General features: G+C 42.8%; 1 protein-coding gene across 1 annotated transcript in view; it reads right to left on the reverse strand.

Annotated features, from left to right (window-relative positions):
- Positions 1-3291: 3291 nt before the first annotated feature.
- The window catches only part of COL1A2 (collagen type I alpha 2 chain), a 35153-nt gene continuing 19830 nt past the window's right edge, over positions 3292-18614 (reverse strand). Inside the window, exons 30-52 of the mRNA XM_046020796.1 lie at positions 18175-18219; positions 16953-17051; positions 15631-15738; positions 14893-14946; positions 13903-13956; positions 13172-13225; positions 13019-13072; positions 12816-12923; positions 12162-12215; positions 11237-11290; positions 10089-10250; positions 9381-9488; positions 8613-8720; positions 8188-8241; positions 7993-8100; positions 7782-7835; positions 7297-7404; positions 6779-6832; positions 6548-6655; positions 5983-6241; positions 5398-5582; positions 4485-4727; positions 3292-3761 (exon numbers count right to left, since the gene is read on the reverse strand). Coding sequence (XP_045876752.1) covers positions 3615-3761; positions 4485-4727; positions 5398-5582; positions 5983-6241; positions 6548-6655; positions 6779-6832; positions 7297-7404; positions 7782-7835; positions 7993-8100; positions 8188-8241; positions 8613-8720; positions 9381-9488; positions 10089-10250; positions 11237-11290; positions 12162-12215; positions 12816-12923; positions 13019-13072; positions 13172-13225; positions 13903-13956; positions 14893-14946; positions 15631-15738; positions 16953-17051; positions 18175-18219 — 2382 coding nt within the window. The 3' untranslated portion in view covers positions 3292-3614. The remainder of the gene's footprint in view (positions 3762-4484; positions 4728-5397; positions 5583-5982; positions 6242-6547; positions 6656-6778; positions 6833-7296; positions 7405-7781; positions 7836-7992; positions 8101-8187; positions 8242-8612; positions 8721-9380; positions 9489-10088; positions 10251-11236; positions 11291-12161; positions 12216-12815; positions 12924-13018; positions 13073-13171; positions 13226-13902; positions 13957-14892; positions 14947-15630; positions 15739-16952; positions 17052-18174; positions 18220-18614) is intronic.

Genomic DNA, 18614 nt, shown 5'->3' on the forward strand with positions numbered 1-18614 from the left:
CAAAACAGATAGAGGGCTCTGGAAGGGTTTAGATACATCTATGTACAAAAAAGATTTACAATGGGTTATTAAATGGGAGTTTTGAGGCTGGTTTCTCAGGAAGTGCCAACCACTCTTTCTCCCAAATTTCCCTTGGTGCCACTGTCAACGGCAAAGTACTCATCTAGATGGATTGTTGTTCTGACCCAAAACGACATTTCCAGCTTTTCTTATATATAATCCAATTTCTGAACTTCTTTTTCGGTGATATTAAGTGGAATAGCAGAAAACAGTATTTTGGCATTAAAGATAATAAATGTGTCCTGCATTGGTCAGGTGTCCTTGCTCTTTGCCAATGCATTAGCTGTATTGATTTCAGAATTTTAAATGACCCTTTTTACCAGACTTGATTAATGTCTCATCCTCCAATCTTGGCTACCTGCTCCTTCCTTCTCTCATACACAATCTTCTTCCCTCTCAGACTGGCACGAGTTAGAGGCGGCTGACCTTCATGGGACCAAGGGTCAGGAAATGTCATGAGCAGGGTCCCTCGGGCCTGGTGATTAGCCTCTAAAGACAGGGGGCTGGTCATGTAAGGGTCAAGCCTTCAGTGCTCGGCCCAGGCCCTGGGAACATTCACAGTGGACCTCCTGGCTTGGTAAGTACCAGAGGGTTCTAATATGTGGCTTCCAGAGAAGAAGCCTCTGGCCAGATAGAGGGTTTGAAAGTAAAATGAGCTCTCTGGCAAAAGCTACCCAGCTAAACCCAAATGTCACTGTTGCTGCATGAAGCTAAGTTTCCATTTTCTGTGATTCCCTCTCATTAATTGTGTCCCCCGCTATCCTCAGAGGACACTTTGTTTAATACTGTGTTCACACATTATTTTATTCTCTCTCTGCAGCCGTACTGTGGAACCCCCTAAGGGTACTGCTGCCTGGAACATATGGCTTTGTGCACCCCTCCCTGGGGCCCCACATGTGGCCGGGTCACAGTAAGTGATAACTCGGGGGCTGGGTTTTTCCTTCTCTTACAGAAGAGAAGTGGCTGGGAGGTGGACCACGTTTGCCCTGGAGATGGCCACTCCTCAGCCACGGTTGTTTTCACTTGTTTGCTGCTTATTTCATTTCATTATATCTTAAGGGTAAATTTGTTGTAAATGATGGTGATATAACTACATTAGAGCAAATTTGGAAAGTTTAGGCATAAAAGTCGTTCCTATCATTCCTCCATGAATGCACCTACTCTTAGCATTTTGATCTGCATGTTTGATAGATTTCTAATGACAGTGTACCTGAATGTGATATTTTAAAGACTATAACATTCCATTCTAAGCATGTTTTTTGTTGTTTAATCATCCTCATAAATTTTATTGGGATATCAAGATAGATTTCACTCTTTTCCTATTGCTGTCTATTAGACATACTGTTATTTATTCCTTTTTAGTATTGATTGGATATACCATCATTTATTTCCTCATTGTTATTTATCAGATATGCAGGTATGTATTTATCAGATATACAATATATATTGTTTTTTGAACTATTTTCCTGTAATCCTACACTCAGGATTAAGTGATTATTAATGCCTGTTGGCTTAAGAAGTCTGCCTGTTTGGATTCAGTTGGACAAAGCATTAGTAACATCTAGTGTAGTGTAAGTTTGCGCTGGCCATTTCAGTTCATTTGTTGGGAGCACTCATATTCTGATTACAGGGTTTTGTTTTCTTTGTGTCGTTTGGTCAAGAATATTGCTTCCTTCTTGCCCGATACAAACTGTTAGAACTTTGAAGGGCTGTGGAAATCATCGTATCTAGTGGTTTCCCAGTGGATGGATGCACAACACAATTTTGCAAGGTGCTTAAGAATGTGGATTCCTTTCCAAATCGTAATTTGGTCGTCGAAAACTGGGAATCTGCATTTTAAAAAGCATCCCTGTGTTCCGATTCAGGTGGTGGACAGACCATAATCTGAAGTTACCATTTGGTTAGTAGACCTTGCTGACTTTTTAGAGCTGATGTTAGGTTTTCACCATGTTCAGTCTTTTGCTTTTGAAATTAATTGAATCTTGAGATGACTTATTTCAGGAGGCAAATATTACAATCACAATTATGTTCTGCAACAGGAAATAAGCTCTAAATGAATCTTAACATTTTACTTGACACGTTACTATGTTTAAGTGTATTAAAGATGTCATTGAAAGGTGCACGGGAGGAAAATGAACTTGATTTGGCAGGTAGGTGTTCATGGTACTATTATCCACAGCTGTCTCTGCTGATTGACGGCACACACATTACCTCCTCACAGGCATTGTACTCACTTGCATCAGATTTAGGTGTATGGCATTTTTACTGAATATTTGAAACTGTTTTAGTTAATAGTATTAATTGTACATAGACCAACTTTCAGCCACTGTTTCAAAGTGCTTAATAGATAACAAACCAGAAGGTTCTGTGGATCTCCACATGAAATAAACTTAGGTCTACAATACCATTTGCTTAAGTCTTAGTATTTTGAGTAAGGCAAATATTTTATAGTTCGGAGAGGGAATCTCCCATTTTATAGGTAGGGAACTGAGACACAGAAAGGTGAGTGGTCGAGGTCACTCAGCCACAAGGAGCAGTCACAACTGGAGCTCAGATCTCCTGGGTCCTTCTTCTCTGCTCTTTCTACTGTACCAAATTGCCTTTTTTGCATAGTTTCTACCTAATGAGAAACACTCAGTCTAATGGCTGGTAGAGATGCTATAATCCATTATTTATATTACAAAGAGCATCGAAGCAAGGAATTCTACTCGATATTTTCTTTTGGAAAACCAAACATGCTTTATTTTTTTCACAATTTATTTAAACATCTCACATATACAAAATAGGTACAATTTAATTTTTCTGCTTGTCCGAGAAACAAGGCTTCTTTTTGGTACCACGGGAGAGGATGAAAATGAGACTGGCAAAGAACAAATGCTGAATTTAAAGAAGAGGACAAGGTTGGGCAAGTAATCTGCATACTTTTATTTGGGAATAAGATGTAAAATACTGATGCTAAATCAGATGAAAAGAGAATACACAATACAACTCATTACAGAGGATTATTTCTTCTCAAATTCTTCTAGCACCATTAACGGTCTTCAAGTATCTGAAATACTATTAGCACCTTTGTATTCTGAACAAAACAAGTACCTCAGCTCATCTCCGTCTAGGTCAGCACCTAATGATGTGGATCACACTCACAGGACAGTGTTTTGAGGTAGTTTCAAACCTTTGGAAGTTTGGGTTTTTAACTTCCCTCTGTGGAAGATATTCAAAAGCCACAAGTGGTGCAAATGTTCATGGTTTTTATTTTTCAGTTTTTATTTTGGTTTTCTTACAAAGGTTGACATTTTCCACAACAGGTTGTAAGAGTGTTGAAAAAAAATTCCAAATCTTTTTTTTGGGGGGGGTGGGGGAGGGAATGAATGAAATCATATTGCACTATGCTCTGATTGATCCTCCTCCTTCTCTTTTGCCCACAATTTAAGCAAGTAGATGTGCAGAGGAAATGGAAGGACTCAGCTCTCAGTTAAGAAAAGAAGAAAAAGAAATGGCAAAGAGAGAAAGTTTTTTCAGATTTCTTTTCTTTTTTTAATTTAGGTTGAGTTCATTTACTTGAAACAGACTGGGCCAACGTCCACCCTGAATTCTTGGTCGGCACCACCGATGTCCAAAGGTGCAATATCAAGGATAGGCAGGCGGGATGGCTTATTTGTTTTGTATTCAATGATTGTCTTTCTCCATTCATTCGTCTTTTTCTGTTTGAAAAAGAAAAAATATATATGAATATACAAAAAATATGTCTATATGTGTGTATATAACATATTTATATATATACACATGTGTATATATATGTGTGTGTGTATGTGTGTGTATATATATATATGTATATATAAAATGTAGCACTATAGAGACAGTTAAGAACCACTTTTAGGTATGTTCATTCTGAAGGGTGTCCCAGATCACCATGTTCATCTTTGAAACAAGCATCAGGGGTGTTTTTACATATTCCAAGTGGTTTATGGCTACAGTATCATTTTTGAGGGGTGTGTGTCTCGGTAGGGTGAGCTGGGTGGGTTTGTTGTGAGTAAATTTTAATTTTTCTTCAATGTATAGCATATTATAGAGACAGATTATATGCAGACAATACTATTAAGTCAAATAACATGCATATCACTATAAATTATACCTTGGGACCTTTTAACCTCAAGTAATTTTAAGTTCCAGGAAGCCCTCATCATTTAACAAACTCATGTTTAAAGTTTAAACTGCTAATGCACGGCCATGGTATGTAGTTCAGCTTTTCAGAGAATTTCCGAAGGCAAGATCTGATAAGAATTCCTCTGGACTTGCCATCTGAATTTAAATAAATACACTTCGGACAATGGATTGAATAAGGTAGGTCCCTCCTTCACCTGTTCATGCAGTGGTCTGAGCTAGAACTGCAGCCCCCCCTTTCCCCAGATGTTGCTATGACTTACAGAGCAGCCGTCCGCAAGAACAGTGTAGGTGAACCTGCTGTTGCCCTCGGCAACCAGTTCAACATCATTGGAACCTTGCAGAATGACAGCCTTTTTCAGGTTGCCGGTCTCCTCATCCATGTAGGCAATGCTGTTCTTGCAGTGGTAGGTGATGTTCTGAGAGGCATGGTTGGCCAGGAGGCGCATGAAGGCGAGTTGAGTGGCCATTTCCTTGGTGGTTACTCCTTCAGTGTTATATTCAAACTATAGAGAATAAGAAATGCTAGTTAAGTGGAGAGGGACTCAGATACTAAGAGTCAAAAAAGAGATGGGGAAAAAAAGGCTGTTGTAGGGAGGAATGATGGACTCAGATATGAACCTTGGGGAAAAGACGCTTCTGCAAAGGAATCTCAATTCCCTTGTCGGTGCAATATTAGTTCCCTAGAAGGCACATGGCAACTACCAGCTGAGGCAAGATGATCTCAAAAAGGCACCTGTTTTAGATAAGCCTTTATGTGTATGTTTCTTCTTTAGTATAAGAGAGCAAGGAGACAGAGAGTCAGACCTCTTTCTTTTTCAGATTCCCACCAGTAGGCATTCAATAAAGTTGGTGAAGACATTTGATTAAAAATTCAGAAGAGACTACACAGGCATGGGCGTATGTAGTGTGCGAGCTGGCACTTCCTTGTGCTGAATGGCATTAGTTTCTCCAGTGATTATCAGGTAAGTCCAATTTGAATAATAACTTTAGATTGTCTGGATATGTCCAGTCACTCCCTCTTTAATGTGCAGTCCAGCACAGAACCAAAACCCAGGAAGAGAGTAGCTTCTTTTTAATAATCCCATTTTGGTAAAGGATTAAAATGCAGGTCATTAAAAAGTGAACAACTTTAATATTTAGTAGGAGAGAAGGAGTGTTTGTAAGATTCCTCACCTGGGTACCATCATTGATAGTTTCTCCTAACCAGGTATGCTTCTTGACCTTGGAATTTCTGTACCAGTTCTTGACTGGGATGTTTTCAGGTTGAGCCCGGATGCAGGTTTCGCCAGTAGAGAAATCACAGTATACTTTGATAGCATCCATAGTGCATCCTTGGTTAGGGTCAATCCAGTAGTAACCTTTAAAAAAAAAAAAAAGACCCAGCTCAGAAAGCCTCTCCTTGACTGGAGCATAGGTTCTAATTATTAGTAGACAAAGATTTTAATTCCCATAAGTAACACTGTGTACCCCACATTTAAGAGGAAGAGGATGGCTATTTTTAGGATTAGACAGTTCCTCCTCTCCTCTTCTCCATGAAAAATCAAATCAGAGTGTATTACCACAAAAAGGCAAAAATATATATGAAGAGGAGCCTGGGACTGGGTGCTGGCTGGGAGAGGAAAAGGCTTTATTAATTAGGTATGATTCCAGATAATGCATTTTTACCCCAAAATTTTCCACTGTAAATGTCCATGGGAACGGACTTTGCAAAGCCCAGCTCGTGAGAAGGGCTGGTCCGGCTTGGACATCCTGACTTACCGCTACTCCACTCTGGGTGGCTGAGTCTCAAGTCACGGCATGTGCGAGCTGGGTTCTTCCTTGAGCCTTCAGGGGTAAGAAGGGTCTCGATCTGGTTGTTGAGGGATTTCAGAGTAGCATCAACTTCATAATCCTTGGGTCTGAGAGAAGGTGGTGAGCGAGGCTGGTCAGCCCTGTAGAAGTCCCCTTCGTAACCAAAGTCATAGCCACCACCACTTGGGCCGGGAGGGCCAGGAGGACCGGGGGGACCAGGAGGGCCCTGCAAAGGTGAGAGCAAGAAAGAGGAGATTTTATATTTGGTCACAGTGAGAGACGTCAGTGACAGCAAATTTCCAGCTGAGTGTTACACACAAGCACATTCTAATAAGTAAAAAAAGTAACTTGATCCCAGGCATACTTGCAGGGACCATACAGCTCCTTCTGTATGATCTTTACACAGTTTAGAACTAAACATATGAGCGGGGAGGACTACTTGAATGTGTGGTCACAGCCGTCTTGGGCTAGTCTGAAGAGAATATTCCTCAGGCCCGTGATGCTCTTTATTATTTCATGGAACAGTACTTACAGCAGGACCTTGGCTCCCCTGAGAGCCACGGATGCCAGCAGGTCCGACTGTACCAGGATGTCCAGTGCGGCCGTCTTTGCCAGCGGGGCCGGAAGGACCAGCAGGGCCCTAGGGAAGAAGGACACCAAGTCTGAGTGAGTCAGTAAAAACCCCACAAGGAAGGAGAGGCCTGGGGCTCCCTCCCTGCTGTAAGCGCAGTTTCAGAGACCAAGGTCTTTTAGGTTGACCTACCCTAGGACCGGCAGGACCCACAGAACCAGGTGCACCTTGATCACCATGTTGACCCTTGAAAGAGAGGACAGGAAAAAAAAAAATCACACTTTCAGAACACATGTCGACAGTTTTTTTTTTTTAAATTGAATGGAAAACTTTAGTTTCAATGGACTCTGGATTGAGAAAATTGAAAATGTAAAATGGGGCTCTTTTCTCCCATTATGTCTATTATATTCAATTATAGTTTTTTCTACAAGCTATTTCAGCTGTGCCATATTAGTCATTCCTCTAATTATATTTATTTTAAGTGGGGTTGAAGGACATTGTTGCCAGGAGACTTTAATATATGTATATTTCGATCTCCCTTAACCCGTACCTTTTTGTGTTGGGATGAAATAGCATTATCTCTGTGAGATGAAGTCAGCCAGAGAATGGGAAGTGAATATGATGTAGTTCATTTTAGAGCAAGAGCAGTGAAAATTTGAGAAAGATCATTTAAGACCTGTATACGTGCAGGAAGGGCGCACTTTACTTACAGCAAGACCAGGAAGACCTTGCAGTCCATTGTGTCCCTTTAAGCCAGGAAGACCTCTGGGCCCTTTGTCACCAGGCTCTCCCTTATCACCTCGAATGCCTTGTGGGCCCTGCAAAGAAAAAGGTGGACAGAGAGAATTTACCTTCCTTTCAAAATGACACTTTCCCACAAACATTGCTTAATCTGTTTACAGAGCGAACTCAAGACATGCAAAGGGTTGAGAACCACATGGGTGTTATAGCCATCCATTCCCCTGATCTGCTTTAGTTGAGCCCTCCCTTAAGTGGCTGGATTTTTGTGATTATTTAATACAAACAAGCAGAGGAGATCTGGAATAGAAGAGACTTAGAGGCTAGTTGTAGCAATCATGGACTGAATTTTTTGAAAAATATGAAGTCTAGTCTATACATTATTTTCTTCATGGACAGTCTGGACCTGAGTTTCCTTAAATGTTAATCAGTGAAGAAATTTTCACCATGTACTTACACTAGGACCTCTTGGACCAGCAGCACCAACAGGACCCACAGAACCAGCAGGACCCTGCAAATTGGAGAAGCAAAACCAAACTTGTCAGCCAAGCCCAATCCCACCCCGCCACCCCCCCCGCCACCAAAGCCCCACAATTCCCGAGTGTGGGGAGGTCAGAGTGAAGCCTCCAAGGAGGACAGCACCAAGGGACTGGTATTTACGAACTTACAGGTTCACCGCGGTTTCCATGTTTGCCAGTGGGACCCACAGGGCCGTGAGGACCAGGTGCACCCACAGCGCCAACGGGACCAATGTTGCCAGGGTAACCACGCTCTCCCTACCAGAGGCAAAGTGAAGTTTAGTATCCACCTGGCCTGGATTCTAGTCACTTTTAAATTGGAGAAAGACAAAGAGGTGTGCTGACCTTGTGTCCAGGTTGACCGTCACGGCCTGGGGGACCATCGTTCCCAGGGTTGCCCTGTGAAGATACCACACCAGTTAAGGTGCTCAGGGAGGCTCTTTACCTCACCAGCCCCTAGAGTTCAGCTCCCCTGTTTTCATCCCTCCTGGTGCTCCACAGTGAACCGCCAGTCAGACCGATAGTCGGATCTGCCAGTTAGAACTTGCCAGGCTCGTTTTCTGAGACGTGTTTTAAAGAGCCATCCCCCCAGCCCCCAACCCACGTAATTTTTCATATTTTCAAGCAGGAATGGTCAGGACACAGATATCATGGAGAAACAGACCATCTTGTTCAGAGACTTGGAACAAGAGGAACTCAGCTGAGGACATGAAGCTGTGCACAGCAGAACACAGCTGGGTTTGATTGTCCAGACTGTGTGTTAGACTCACATCACGACCAGCTTCACCAGGAGCACCGTTGACTCCAGGTGCACCTACAGCCCCAGGGGGACCACGAGCCCCAGGTGGACCAGCGATGCCGAGAGGTCCGGGTTCACCCTAGAGGCAAAGAAGATGAAACATTCCTTTCGTTGGATTGAGTGCAAATCTCACCCTCCCAGCACAATCCCAGCTAGGAGATACTGGCTGGAAAAGGGAAAGTACAGTGAGGGAATGGGCCACAGAATGGCAAGAAGCATTTGTGTTCTCCTCTCCCTCCACACTCAGAGGGCCAGCTTCATGTAATTTTGGAATGTCACCCCATACTAGGTGAGCCTGGTTGCATCTGATATCGCCAATGAAATGAATTCACAAAGTTGAGAGAGTTTATGGAGATGAGAGGATTCCTAGTTGCTGTCATGTATCAGATTTAATGGAATGATTCAGAACTTCCAGAGTTTCATTCTTCCTACAGGATAAATGATGCCAGCATTTCATGTTGCAGAGGAGTAAATGCAATTAGAGCTTATATAGTTCTTAAGCATGTAAAAAGAACAAAAATCATTCTGCATAATGTTAAGCTGTATCTTTATAGCGTGTGTCTAAGGAAGGTGGTATTAAAGCTGCTCAGATAAGTGACATGTGATCTGTATAAAGAAAATGCCATGAATAAAAAATCTTAAGTGGAGTTATTCAGTGATCAATCTGTCACATCTGAAGTGGCAGCTTTTAAAATCTTTTATTATGTTAATGAGAAGAAGAATGGTGTCAAACACTCACCACAGATCCAGAAACACCTGGTAGACCACGTTCACCTCGAGAGCCTGGGAGACCCAGAATGCCAGGAGCACCAAGGAGCCCTTGAGGACCTGGGGTGCCAGGAGGACCCTGAAAAAGAGGAAAAAATACTATCACTGGGGAGTCACGAGGTGGTAATACAGGTTGGCTTGGCAAGTATATTTCTTTGTACCTGGTTCCTCCCTGAGACCAATGGGACAAGAGTGAAAAATGTGACTGAGATGAATGAAGCCATCTGGGGTGGTACAATAGAGTTTTTAAAGAATCCATGCCAAGAAGCAAGTTTTGACCTTGGCCTCTAACTGAACCCAGTCTCGTAAAGGCACATTTCAGAGTAACGATAATACCAGACGTAGCGTGTTTAAGACATCGGTAGCTTACAGAGATTGATTCGTTTACAATAGGATGGCCATGGCAGTGGGATTCTGTTCTAATCCCAGGACCAGTGAGGTGCCATTCTGATCAAACAGTGAGTTCCTTCATTTATCGTCATCCCCATCTAGTGCCTTCTAAGCAACTGCCAGAGCTCTGCCAGCTCAGTATGTGCTGGACAGATTTCCTGGCTCGACCGAGCTCTACGTGAAAGCCTGCCGTACTCATCAACAGGTATACGCCACCTAAAGATCTGCGTAAAGGCTTTACTGGAATTCAGTACGAGGTATTACCAGAGAAGAGCTTGAAATCACTTACAGCGGTACCAGCCTCTCCAGAGGGACCCTTCTCCCCGGCAAAGCCAGGGGGACCATGTGCACCGGTTTCTCCCGTTCGGCCAACTGGACCTTGGTCACCCCGAGGCCCACGGAGTCCTTCTTTACCAGCAGCACCAGGGGGACCAGGAGGGCCAGTGATACCCTGTGAGCAAATGAACGAGTCATTTATTCTGTTAATGGTCGCAGACCCAGGAGAGAGCTGCTGAGGTTCTAGAGAGGAAGATGCAAATAGATGAAAGCAACAAAATGATATCTTGGCCATTCCAGGGCCCTGCTGAGGCTCTGTCACATTCCCTCTAATGGAGAGAGGCAACTCCCTGTCCTCCTCCTCCCGAGGCTGTGAGAAGGTGACTAATTGCATTCGAGGCTACGGCAAATGTCTGTGAGGAGAAGAAATGCTGTGTTACCGGGCCGCTGGCATCTCGGAATCTCGGAATGAGAACTCTGGAGAGTGAGATGAGTGGGTCGTAAATGAATGGGACTTTGGGTTTGGGAGGACTCTGCTCATTTCTTTTTGAAGAAAACCAATACTGGCATTTTGTTCATAATTGAGGAATCAGATATGCTCTCAACTAGGTTTAATTAAATGCCTACAGGGAATGAAGATTTTTCTGTTATGAACCTGTAAAAGGATTCCAAGAAATCAACATCTTTGCTATTTTTTTTCCCTGAAACCTTAACCGGAAGACTTAATCCTTGGTAATTAATTAAATTCTCTTGAGTCCTGACAGGAGAGTCTGAATCAGAATTAAATTAGAGGCCAAACCACCTTTAAATTCAGGAACAATTATACCTTAACAACGGAGGCAGAATGTTGGCCATAAAGGGTAATTAGATATAGAAATATCTGATATGTGACTAAAACTGTTCTGTTTTTTTATTTTTAACGAAGAGACCATGCCCCTAAAAGGGGACTTGTGTTCACATGAATAAAAGTCTCTTAAGCTGATCTTATAAAATATAATCTGTGGTGATTTTGCCTTAATGTTTCAGGAAAACTGATTTCAGACCAGGAAAGTAATAGCAAAATATTAGTAGCACGTTTCCAGAGAGTTTCTTGCCAGTTTCCTACTAGAAACAAGGCCTTTTGGCTAGAGTAAATGACATATTTTGAAGTGATTTACTTACAGAAGGCCCAGGAGGACCAGTCCGTCCAGCAGCACCAGGGAAGCCAGTAGCACCCTAAGAAGCAAGCACATTCAAGTTCTACAATCAACACCAACTCAAGGGATTTGGGTAAGACGGAAATTTCTCCTCTGGCCAATCCTTAATGCACGTGACCGAGGATGGACCAAGGAGCACGTAGGGCAGCCTCATACAGGGTATTATTTAACAAGGACTCTGAAGACCTCCATGTCTGCACCTCTTTCCAGCAGCATGCCCCTGTCGCAACCCGTATTTTGCATTAAGGCTCTGATGGTCCTTTTTGAAATGCTACCATATAACCTGACACTTCTAAGAACAAGAAGACAGGACACCATGCCATTATTACACACTGATGTGTAATGTCTTAAACCATGCTATCTTAACCACCTGGCTGGGTACAAAAGAAATGAACACTGGAGAAGTACTTTTGTTTCCAGAGGAAGGTACAAGAACAGACCAAGAGTATTAACTGCGGTCCAGTGAGAGCAGGAAAGAGTGTGTGCAGCTCATTCCTAGGGAAGTTCAGGTCCTGAAGGAGTCAGTGTAATAGCACTGGGCAGGTCAGAGAAAGGGCACGGTCAGGCAGGAGAAGAGGGAGGAGGGCATCAGCAAAAGGACAGGGGGTACCAGAGAAATTATTTTTACCCATTTCACAATTCAACAACCTGGGGTTAACTTTGGTTGTTACCTCAGGTGAGGCGGTAGCAACATGCACTGCATGAGTTCCAATTGGGATTAGTAACCCATGATCTAACTTCAGTATCGGAATTCCTCTGAACAAAGTGAACTTGGATCTCAAGAGTCTCCTGAGTATAGTTCAGAATTAACCAAAAATCTCCAAACTCTCAAGTTGTTGTTAATAGATTCTAAAGAAAGACATGTTATCAGAGTCCCTTGAAATACTCACAGGGGGACCGCCATCACCACGACTTCCGGCAGGACCAGGGGGACCATTTGGACCCTAAATGGAAACAAACCAAAAAAACATGGGGTCCAGTCACAAGACATTTCCTATAAATGTTGCTTTTTTTCTTCAAAGGTAATCATTCCCATGTCTATTAGAGACCAATTCAGAAATTTAAAATGGTGATCATCTGTGTCATGAAATAAATGTCCTTACTTCAGGGCGACCAAGCTCATGGGTTATACTAAAGAATTAAAGGAGGGGTGCCTGGGTGGCTCGGTGGGTTAAAGCCTCTGCCTTCGGCTCAGGTCATGATCCCGGGGACCTGGGATCGAGCCCCGCATCAGGCTCTCTGCTCAGCAGGGAGCCTGCTTCCCTTCCTCTCTCTCTCTGCCTCCTCTCTGCCTACTTGTGATCTCCGTGTGTCAAATAAATAAATAAAATCTTTAAAAAAAAAAAAAAAGAAGTAAGAGGAGATGATGTTTATGAAACTTTACAAAGTATAAAGTGGAATGCAAATGTTAATTCTTATTTTTTAAATCATCATCTATCTAGTATGTTCCTGGTACACAGCAGGCACTTGACTGATCTACGCTGAGGTGTAAGAGCTCATGGGTAATGACACAGGCCACGTTGACTATGGTGAATTCAACTTACGGAGGGGCCAGCGGATCCGACAGGGCCTGTGGGACCAACAGGACCGTTTTCACCCTTGGGTCCTTTGGTTCCTCGCTCTCCTTTAGCTCCAGGTTGACCAGCAGCACCCTGTTAGAGAGGAAGAGTTGTGTCCAGGTGTCCCAGCTCACTCTACTTGCCAGCTTGAGGATGTTTCGGATTAAGTTGCATCCTAGGATACTCACAGCAGGACCAGCAAATCCATTGGGGCCAGCGGGACCGACCTCACCACGTTCACCCTGGGTGGGGGGAAGGGATATTAAGAATGGCACAGCGATCTTAGGTTCATTAAGGTCTAAAAGTTATGAGTGTCCCGGATGACCCAGGTTTCCACTTACAGGGCTACCTCGAGGACCAGCAGGACCAGCAGGACCAGCAGGACCGGCTTCACCCTATAATGGGACCAAAGAGGAGTTTGTCACATCAGTGCTCACAGAGGCAGTAGGGAGAGGGACCGATGGTAGAGAGTGTTGTGTCCGAAGACAAAACCAATGCACATCTCAGGGAGTAAAATAAAATGGATTCTTACTGTGCTTAATATTGTATTCATCTTGGGGGGGAAGCGGTATTGGTCATACACTTGCAAAAACACTATAAATCAGTGCCCACAATATGAGAAGGAGGACATTTTAATTTTTAGATGGACACAGAGCTGATCTATTTGCTGCAATCTGTGCAGTACAATAAATAAGGTCTATTTTAAGTGGACTGTTCGATGTGAAATGGGCACACTATGTATTTTATTGATTTTTTACAATTGAAGGCTTTGAGGAGGCTCAGTGCATTAGGATATTGTTAATGGGCAACGGGGAAAGTCTTTAAAACAAATGATAGGGATTAAAGTATAGATCAGATAGCTGGCACATGTAGAGGAAGGGAAAGAGAACTTTAAACACACAGCATTTGTTTCCTGCGGCCTCATCGCAACAGATAGGTTTTTAAATAAGTAGGCTCTATAGCAAGCCATAAAAATGAGTTGCGGGGGCTCTCTTGGGCGGCGGCAGGCAGCGAACCTGCTGATGCTTCTAGTGGCTCCCAGAGCCAAGACTCCATGGGAAAGCATGCTTACCCGGTCACCAGTGGCTCCCGCGGGACCAGGGGCACCTACAGCACCAGGAGCACCCTAGCACCGAAAAGAAACAGATCTTATTAATTACACCCCTAGGCCATCAAAGGTGACCCCTGCCATTTCCCCTCGCTGTGCTCAGACCGTGACCGAATGCTGTCACTGCACACTCAGGGTGGACATGGAGAAAGCTTTTGATGCACTTCAGTTCTAATTACCAAAACCATTAGAAGCAGCTCTCGGGAGGAAAGTACCCCGGTGATCAAGGTGACAGGAATGTGGAAGTCAAGGGCACGTTAGGAATTGGGGAGATCTGAACTCGCTGCTCTTGTCAGGCTTCCTGGAGAGCAGCCAATGAGCAGCCTTGTTTGAAACCGCCAGGGCTAGGGGATTCAGAGAAAGAACGATTTTCAGTGTGCCATGGGGAGGTGTCAGCTCTGAGGGAGTGAGGAGAAGAACCAAGGTAGCTAATGGCCTGGAAGAGCCACGTTGCCAACTCTCCAGGCAGGGTTATTACCCCTTCATGGCATGATCTTTGGCCTCTCCATGGCATTAACATTTAATCACGGGGGCTGCTCTTGGAGGGATAAATTCTTAGGACACACATTTGAATAAATGGCACCTTGTTTGAGGTTCTGCCTTCTTAAAATCCATGTGTTACTGATCTTTTTCCAAAGTCCTATAATAACTTAATTACTTAATGATCTATTAAACCTAGAGCTTTTGGTTTATAGTTTGTACTCAGTAGAGTTAACACTGAGGAAGGCAGAAAGTTATTCAGGTTATGCTTTTCAAAGGGATAAGTTCTGTTCAATCTTTCTTTTGGAACATGTTAAGTGATCCTACTGGACATAGACCCAGGAAGGAAAGGAAGAATCTTACTAAACCCAGATCCTCCTTTTGTCAGTTCTGTCTTGGAAAGCTGCTCAACTCAAACCGAAGGAAATGGAAACACAACAACAGTCTGAGTACAAACAATAACACTCTACTCACACGGGCACCATCTCGGCCTGGGTTACCAACTTCACCTCTGAGACCAGTTTCACCCTGAAAGTATAAAGCAAGAGCAACTTTTGGTTTTCCGGCCCAATTTTTGGATCAAAATGAATCCGCAATGCTTTTACAGAAAATCCCGCACACCTCTAGTCCTATAACATTTAGTCACGTCTTGAGTCCCTACCGTTCTCTAGATTGTTGAATGAGGGGGAAAAAAATGTAAGGAAAAAATAATTCAGGACCCTCTCCAGATTATCGTGAAATATATTCTTTTCTAATTTCCATACACTCCCCTGCAGCATAATCAAACAAGGTACACATTCACGTGGACAGAATTCTAAGGCGACATCACAATGGGCCTTGGTGCCCGATCGCTCCTACGGCGTAACTAATGCAGCAGCACGGCTGACAGCTGTTCAATATAGCGTCTTCCCATTAATTAGGGCAGGATGAGGCATTATTGTTAGTGGCATTAAAATGAGCCTCATGTATTACTCAACACCATCTGTTTGCGTGAAATTCCATGGTAGCAAGGAATTTTGCCAGATTAGTGAGTTTAGAAATGCGTAGGTGCCAGGTGGCAGAGGGGAATGTGTAGAGATAGGTCTCAACACTCTAGCAGACCACCTCCCAGGAACTGTTTTTAAAAAAAAATAAAAACTGGGCAGCCCTGGGTGGCCTGCTTGGCGAGAGTGCCTCAACAGCATGTGTGAAGGTGCAACAGTGAGAGGGTACCTTTTCTCCCTTGCCTCCGGGGACGCCGGCAGCGCCCCTCTCTCCTGGGAGCCCACCGGGACCAGATGGACCCGCCGTGCCCGGAGCACCCAGCACACCAGGCTCGCCCTGGAATCAAACACACATGAAATCAATTATGTCAGCGGCAAGAGAAGAAAATGAAGACTCGAACTCTTGAAGGATTCCAATTTCAACATTTAATAGGTCGCATTCTTGCCTGCTTAGAGACACAAAGGAGGGCTACTGAAAAGCAGGGAGGCTGTAACCGCGGGAGACGCTATTAATGACGCGGTGGCTGAAGAGAAGTGGGAGTGGGTGGCCCTGAGCTGTAACCTGCTCCGGGTCCTCTTCAGGCAGTCGTCAGGCAGCCATGGAAGTCAGGCAGCCATGGAAAAGAGGAGGCCCGGACGACAGGACACGCAGAGTGAAAAATGTTGGCCCACAAACCTTTCTCAAGGATAAGTCATTCAGCCCACACAGGCTGATATGGAGAGAAACCTCATCAACTGGGGAGATGTTTACATTTGAATCTCCTTAAGAGTGGGGAGTATAAGCTCCCACTTTATATAAAAACCCTACAATTCCACGTACTTCAGACCTATTGACTAACTTCTAAGAGAAAACCGAGAGTACTATCCTCTGGACCGTGTTTTCTTTCCTGTTTCTTCTCTCCCTCTTAGCTTTTTTTCTAATATCCTTCCACCTGCCCAAATAGCTTTTTGCAACTAATCTTTGCTTTCCCCCACCCCCCATAGGTAGGAATCAGGAGTCACAGGAATTGCCTTCTCTTTATTGTGGTCAAAGTAATCCATTTTCTAGAAATGTGTCATTCCACCTATTTTAATATATGTGCTGCCGAAGTGAGCACCATTCCACCCATTTTAAAATGTAAACCAGATTTCGGTTTAAAACCCGGCTTTGTCAGGCTTCTGTCTGGGAGATGAACTTATCATGAAAATTTAGACTACCTCTGGAAATTTTTCTCTCTGAAGTAGGAGAAGGTGAAACTTTGTTTTTCAAAATAGTGTCCAAAGGTTTGCGATGTTTCTAGATTGAAATCCAAGTATTAGCAGCGTGATGACGTGAGAGTGAGAAACATACTAATTCATTTATGCCTATAGAACACTGGGACTTCCCTTCCTTTACACTAATTCAGGTCCACTGGAATCAGATTGTCATTTACTGAGATGGAAATCATTACAGAGTAGGAAATAATAAAAAAAAAAAAAAAACCTGAAAAACAATTCATTTCCTGTTGTTAAAGATCTCGTTACTCTAGAGCATAGTGGGCCAAAGCAGCAATAGAGAACAGAAAATTTTACCTTATTTCCATCGGGCCCAGGAGGTCCAGAAGGACCTCGGCTTCCAATAGGACCAGAAGGACCAGCAGCACCACTTTCCCCAGGGGGCCCACGCTCCCCCTGCGAGAGAGAAAGAGAGAGAGAGAGAGAGAAATTAAACTGTTGCACTCTTCATCGCTTTCAGAGATTCCATTTTACACATCAGAGTTCTTACTTTTTAAGCTTTTGAATCCTGTTTCTGCCATTATAAAATTATAACTACTTTTCCTTAATTTCTCTACTAGCAAAATGAATGGAGGGGATGAGATAATCTCTAAAGTTTCATTCGGCTTTAATGTTCGGGGTCTACAACTCCTTAATGTTTTTCTTCTAGAGTATAATATTCAAACTTGGAACTCATTCTTTTGTTTTTGTTTTTTTTTGTTTGTTTGTTTGTTTTGTAATAGATCCATAGGTAAAAATAAATGCCAGTTATGCATGGTAGTCATAGGGAAAGACTGTGTCATTTTAGCAGAGCAATGCTAGGTGTAGATAGGATTAGATATACTCACACCCACCCCCCCTTTTGTAATCTTATGCACTAGCAGTGTAACAGTTAAAATATTTAACGGGATACACATGTGCATGTGTGTCTGCATGTGTATATCAATCTCTCTACCTGTCAATCTACATTTGTCCCAATTGCATGTCAGCATCACCATGACAGGGTACTCCACGGGCCAGAATATTTAACATGTATGTAGTCCACATTGCAACTGTTTCAAAGGCCCTTGTTATAATTATGGTTGGGGCAAACTCATCATTCCAGTTATTCTAATGACTACACACAAATTAAATCTATTTTTTTTTAATAAGAGCTGATTCATGATTTCAGCTTTAGGCTTTGAACATCAATGCACATTGCAAAAGTGACTTAAAATCTTAGTAAGCTATTACTTTTCCTTGGCTCGGTTCGAGCCACTTTCATAAATATAACTTGTCTATATAAATTACTGAATATAATACATATATTAGCTCCTTTATATTTCTTAGAACTGTGTGGTTTGGGGCTGTGAAATAGGAGTAATTAAATTAAAAAGTCTACTTTCAATTTAGAAATCAAATGTTCTCTACAGATTATGTTTGAGTACAGAAGAGTGTCAGGAACTTGTTGCAAGGTCATCAATAGCTTTTAAGAGAAAGCACTACTTATTTTAAAAATACACTGACTGAAGTTTATGAAAGTAAATTAAATAATACTTACTCTTGGGCCAGCAGGACCAGGGAGACCAAATTCACCAGGGAGACCCTAGGCAGAATATGATACAGAAATAAATCATGAAATGTATCTATGTTCTTGAAATCCATTTATGATTAAGGTATTTAGATAGCTTTTGAAATAGCCAAACAAAGCCAGCTAGGCTCTAGCTCCCTGAGTGTGTAAAAAGTACAGGGCTATTAGGAACAAGAGAATTTTCAGTCGTATATGGACAGATACAAAAAGTGAGAATTCCACTGATATCAAAGATATTTCTATGCAAGAACCTGGTATCAGAAAATTTAAGTTTCCACTACCTAGTTTACTACTTTAAAACAAATTATCTCATTTTATAATATGATAAAAAACGATGAACAATATCAGACATTGCCTATTTTTAGTTACATAACAGACTGCTTTCTTAATAGAAATGATCATATTCTGCA

Source organism: Meles meles, chromosome 10 (assembly GCF_922984935.1).
Source record: "Meles meles chromosome 10, mMelMel3.1 paternal haplotype, whole genome shotgun sequence".
Taxonomy (NCBI): domain Eukaryota; kingdom Metazoa; phylum Chordata; class Mammalia; order Carnivora; family Mustelidae; genus Meles; species Meles meles.